This window comes from Cervus elaphus, chromosome 26 (genome assembly GCF_910594005.1).
Source record: "Cervus elaphus chromosome 26, mCerEla1.1, whole genome shotgun sequence".
Lineage (NCBI taxonomy): Eukaryota > Metazoa > Chordata > Mammalia > Artiodactyla > Cervidae > Cervus > Cervus elaphus.
In genome coordinates, this window is record NC_057840.1 from 17344639 (window position 1) to 17349744 (window position 5106).

Here is a 5106-nt window from a genome sequence, read left to right on the forward strand (position 1 = left end):
ATTTCTGTTTTTATGTGGAAATTTGGAAAATCTTAAAATCTATGCTTGCATTCTTACTTCTGTCTTCCCAGAATTCTCAAATTCCTTTTAAAACAGTCAGGTTCATTTACCATGGCCCTTCATCTTTGCAGCTAGGAGTCAAGTGACAGAAAGGAAATGTAAACCAAGCAATGTGCTCTGTGTTGTGCGTGTGTGTGTGTTTGCACGTGGATTTATTTGGGGAAGTGGGGCACAGCTACTGGCGGTGTTGCTATATACGTATGTGGGTGTATTCTGAAAGTCCAATGTTTTGACCAGAAATACTTTTCACATTTTGAACACGGGAAGTTTTCCCTTTGGTTTGTGGCATGGGCTCTGTTTGTAGAACTAGCCTTTATTTTCGGATGTATTTTTGTCTCTTAGAATGACTCTGGCACTAGGACATTGCTAATTACCTTGTGATGGCTTAGTCTGTCTGCAGCTATTTTTTTCCCTAGAATCCATAGCTATTCTTATCTAGAAAAAATGGGCTTCCAGTTGTCTCTGGAGTATTCCTTTTGTCTGCCACTTATGTTAGTTGATTTTTCAGTGGAGACCTGGAGAGATCCAATATCATTTCCATGCAGGGCTTCTTGAACAATTTCGTTTTGTCAAACTACTTAATGAACTATTGATCTTGAGATCTAATATAGTGAAAACTTGGGCAAATGGGAGTTGGTTTTAAGGCAAATTTCTGTAATACAAATGAATGGAAGGTTGACTTATCCTTCTTTTCGTATTTATGCCATCGTCTATTTGTGATTGGTTATCATGGTTACTGAAAGCAGAATTATGCAAAATAACTTATTTTTACAGATTTAATAGTAAGATACTGAAGCTCAGAAATAGATCTACAGTAAAGCATACAAATTCAAAAAATAGTTAAAAATCTTCTATGTGCAAGGCACATGTAGGCTAGTTTATGATGATGGGTTGGAAATTAAATGCCTACAACAGCAGAGAGATATTAAATATAAACAGAATCAAGCATAATAACAGGGATTGTTATTATGTTATAAACAAGCATAATAACAATCAATCTGAAGAGAACTGATTTTATAAAGTACTATGAAGACAATGAAAAATGCCTGTGTGCTCAACAGTGTGTGTGCCTGTAAATTTGTGACACCTGATTCACTGTGAAATGTTTATGTAAAAATCCTATTGAAAGGATCAACCAATTGATAAGAATAGATGAGAAAAGATATTCAGAAAATTATAAGTGCATAGTTCTAAGACAAAAACTTCCCATTTAATAAATGAAAAACCAAGCCCTTTATAGAAAAAATATATACTTTATTTTCAACTAGAAAGGTGCAAACATGTAACTTTTGGTCATACTCTCAACAAATAAACTGTCCAAAAAACAGTCATAGTCAAAGTAGAGACAAATGCTTCCAGGTGGAAAAACCAATCAGCTATACAGAGCCACTCGTTTTTAATAAAGCTCATTTGTTCGTTAAAAGTGAGGCTACTGTGTTTCCAACCTACAGATCAGACTTTGAAGGACATCACTGCCTCACCTTCAGCAAACAACCTGTTTGGATGGACTGTTGCTCCAACTGCCCAGAATTTCTATTTGAATATCCATTGCATGCTTTGAATTATCAGACAAGCTTTCCATCCTACCTATGGTGTTCAGAATTGAGGCTAACACTTGAAATATCAAAGCATTAAAAACATAAACAAAAAGGCACAAACAACTTTAAATTAACTTAGATAACTGTACAAATATATATATATATACACACACAATATTTACAGTATCAATAAAAAAATCTGGCTTGTTACAGGCAAATTAGCTTGCCACAAGCTGTCCAGTCTAATAGAATTCTGATTCCTGAACAATGTCATCAAATCAGAATGTCATAGCTGAATCTGCTGTTCTGACTTAAAGACGAACTTGACTCAGCCTCATGATGGCTGGAGAACGCACATCCAAGCTGTCGCTGGAGCTATAGGCAGGTCAGTGAGCATGCTAAAGTTTTCCTTTTCAGTGACACTCCAAATAGCAGTCACATCACTACTCCTAAAGATGACAAGGCTTTCTACTGGCCTCCTCCCACTGCTCCTAGCATACATGCTGGCGCTGTGCACTAATACAGTCCTATGGTCAAGTCTCAATTTCTTCAAACCAGTGTCTGGGGTTGACGGACTATTCGTTTGAATATCACATGGCACAGTATTTTGAATTTGGTGGGAATTTTTCTTTTCCCCAGTTAGAAGCACAGATTTAAATACCTTGTGCCACTGAAATCATGTGTACACAAAAATGAGATGTGAATCGATTCAAGTGCCGGCCTAAAATGTCCAGGTGTCTCACTGTCTCTGGCTTTAGGCCATGTCTCCGTACATCTTCCTGTAATACAGTGACTCGAAGATGTCATTGTCTCCGGGGCAGTTGTAATGGCAGGCACAGGTCTTGATGAACATCATGCTCTTCTTCATGACCTCCCCATCAGGACACTTGAAGTCCACGGGAAGGGTGGTGGTTCTGTGCGGGGTGCAACACCGCCCGTCTGTGCACACTCCGCAGAACTTGGCTCGGTATGTCTTCACGCTGGTGCAGCCAGAGAGCTCAAACTTGATAGGCTTGGAGATTTTGGGGGTCCGGATGCACTTTTTGCCTTTCTGAGGAAGACAAGGGAGGAGAGAGAAATCAATGACTCTGCAAGGGGTGTGGCTTTCTGCAACCTCTGTGTGTTCCAGTCTCCCCGGCATCCAACTTCTGTTTATATTTTGAGGAGGGAAAGTTTGAGTCTCATTTGCCAGTTTTCCAAAAATAGACATGGCCTCTTTGGAGGTGTCTTGAATGAAACAGGGCTGTGGAGGATTTCCTGGTGGAAAACTGGTGGTTTCTATTAGGGAAGGTCTCATCCCAGTAAAACAGCTCAATGGTATTTTTGGAGATAACAGGCCTATGTAACAAGGGTGATAAGAGACCTAGCTCTGGGCCAGTCCACTCTTATTCCATGACCAGGAGTCAACAGAAACAGAACAGCATACCTTAATGTTCTCCTCCAGGTCAGCTTCGCAAGGCCTGACCATGCAGAGGCGGCTCTGCTTCTCCAGCCTGCACAAGGCGTTGTCATTGGTAACGCGGGTGGAGATGCCCATTCCGCAGGTCTTGGAACAGGCGCTCCACTCTGTGGTCTGGACCAGGCAGTTGGCTCGGAGCATGGTTGGGTCTGGGCCAAACGTGTCTTCCGGCCGGTAAGCTGTGAGAGCAGGGCACACGAACACAAGGTGAGACGCCAGGCTAAGACACATCCCCCTGCCCTCGGCCAAGTCAGGACTCGGCCCCTGGGGGAGAACCACGAGGCGGACTTAGAGGAGGCTCAGCTCACCTGCGAGGGCAGGGCCGACCACCGTGTGCTCCTTGGGCTCGTCACACACCCACTCCTCGCAGCACTTCCCGGGCAGCTTGACCCTCCGCGGGAAGGGGCAGCTGGGGCTGGGCAGGCGGACGTCCACGCCGCACAGGGGCACGCAGCCCACCGCCCCGTCCAGACACGTGCACCGGTATTTGCAGCTGCTCTGGAAGGACTCTCCGCTCCGGTACACAGTTCCTCCGAAGACGCAGGGGGCACCATCTTTAGCTGAAGGAGAGGAAGAGAAAAAGCGAGGGATGCAGGGGTCAAGCATCATTCTGGAGCCTCCAACAGGAAGCGCATCGGAGATGCGAGCTGGGAGCAGGGCTCCAGGGGGCAGGCTGGAAACAGCCGAAGGGGAGGAAGGGACCCAATTCGAGCGGCGTTATTTTCCGGTGGCGGGAAGGTGGGTGTGAGGGAAGAGGTCATCGACGGTCCCCCCCGCCCCGCGACCCGCCCGGGACCCCGGTGTTGGGGGCGGGGGCGAGGGTTCGGGGAGGTGGGGAGGGGGCGGGGGCTGCAGGTCTCACCGGTGCACACGCCGATCTTGCGGTTGGCCGGGGAGCCGAAGTCGCAGAAGAGGCCCTTGTGCGGGTCGCAGGGGTCGCGCTCGGTACACAACTCGCTCAGCTGCTTGGCGCACACGCGGCAGCAGCCGCAGCCGTCCAGCACCAAGCTGACGCCGGCGGGGCAGCGCGGCTCGGGGCCGGCAGGGCACTGGCACGGGGCGCTGCAGTCTCGGCCGGAGGCGGGCTGCGGAGGGAGACGGCGGTCGGCCGCTGCACGCCCCTCGGCGCCGCGGGGCCCCCTTCCCGCCCTCCGCGTCCCGCCCCCGGCGCCGGCCGCCGCGGGGTACCCGGGGCTTACCCGGCTGCAGAGGGCGAGCAGGAGCGCGAAGGCGCAGCAGACGGGGCCCAGGCCGGTGGCTGACATGGTCGGGGCGCGGCGGGCGGCGGGCGGCGAGAGGCTGCTGGCCGGGCGGGCGGCGCGGATTTGGGCCGGAGGCGGGGGCCGGGGCGCGCCGGGCTGCGGTCTCGGGAGCTGTCGGCCGGGGCGGCTGCCGTCGGGCTGGAGGAGGTGGGTCGCCGGCGGTGGGAGTCGCACTGGCTGCCTCCTCTCAGCGGGGAAGAGTTGTTGTGTGAGGCCGGGGCGGGCGGCCCAAAGCTTTTATACGCTCCGGGCGGCCCCGGCTCGCCAATGAGCTGAATGGAGTCCTACACAAACAGGGACATTCCTCGCATTCCTCCCCACCTTCCTGCCTCATCAACTCACACCGGATTGATCCTGACCCCTTGACACTCAGCATTCCTCCCGTCTGAAAAAGCTGGCACACTCCAGCTCACCAAAAAAAAAAAAAAAAAAAAAGCTCAGTATTTCCAGCCACCAAATAGGATTTTCCCCCCTTGCCTCTTCGCACTATTCCTGATTTATATCATTTAAAAACATACCGGCATTGATTTTATCGTTATTTTTATACCACTTTAAAAAAAAAAAAATACCACTCATTTCTGTTTCTAATAGTTGTGCCTGTTCTACCCACTGACATAAATCCTTTGTAGGAGATAGATAGCTGAGAAGAGGCTAACAGCAGGGATTCCTGAAAAATCCGAAAGGGTTTCCTTTTTATTTTTTGGTAATGACTTTTAGTTTTAGAGGCTGTCTGCCTTTGAAACTCTTGAGAGGGCACTAGAGGGATTCATTGTTTGTAACTGCTTGA

The 5106-nt window shown here is 49.0% G+C and overlaps 1 protein-coding gene across 1 annotated transcript; it reads right to left on the reverse strand.

Annotated features, from left to right (window-relative positions):
• Positions 1-1293: 1293 nt before the first annotated feature.
• Positions 1294-4641, reverse strand: CCN2 (cellular communication network factor 2). Its single transcript, XM_043888244.1, has 5 exons — positions 4257-4641; positions 3920-4142; positions 3366-3617; positions 3025-3236; positions 1294-2649 (listed from the first exon to the last, which is right to left on the reverse strand). Exons 1-5 carry the CDS (start codon positions 4320-4322, stop codon positions 2353-2355), a joined length of 1050 nt encoding a protein of 349 aa, XP_043744179.1. The 5' UTR covers positions 4323-4641; the 3' UTR covers positions 1294-2352.
• Positions 4642-5106: the final 465 nt, after the last annotated feature.

Coding starts and splice junctions, on each gene's coding strand:
- CCN2 (XM_043888244.1), bottom strand. CDS start 4,322: ATGTCAGCCACCGGCCTGGGCCCCGTCTGCTGCGCCTTCGCGCTCCTG. Junction 4,143..4,256: donor TGCTCGCCCTCTGCAGCCGG/GTAAGCCCCGGG, acceptor CTCCCTCCGCAG/CCCGCCTCCGGCCGAGACTG. Junction 3,237..3,365: donor GGTCGGCCCTGCCCTCGCAG/GTGAGCTGAGCC, acceptor CTGCTCTCACAG/CTTACCGGCCGGAAGACACG.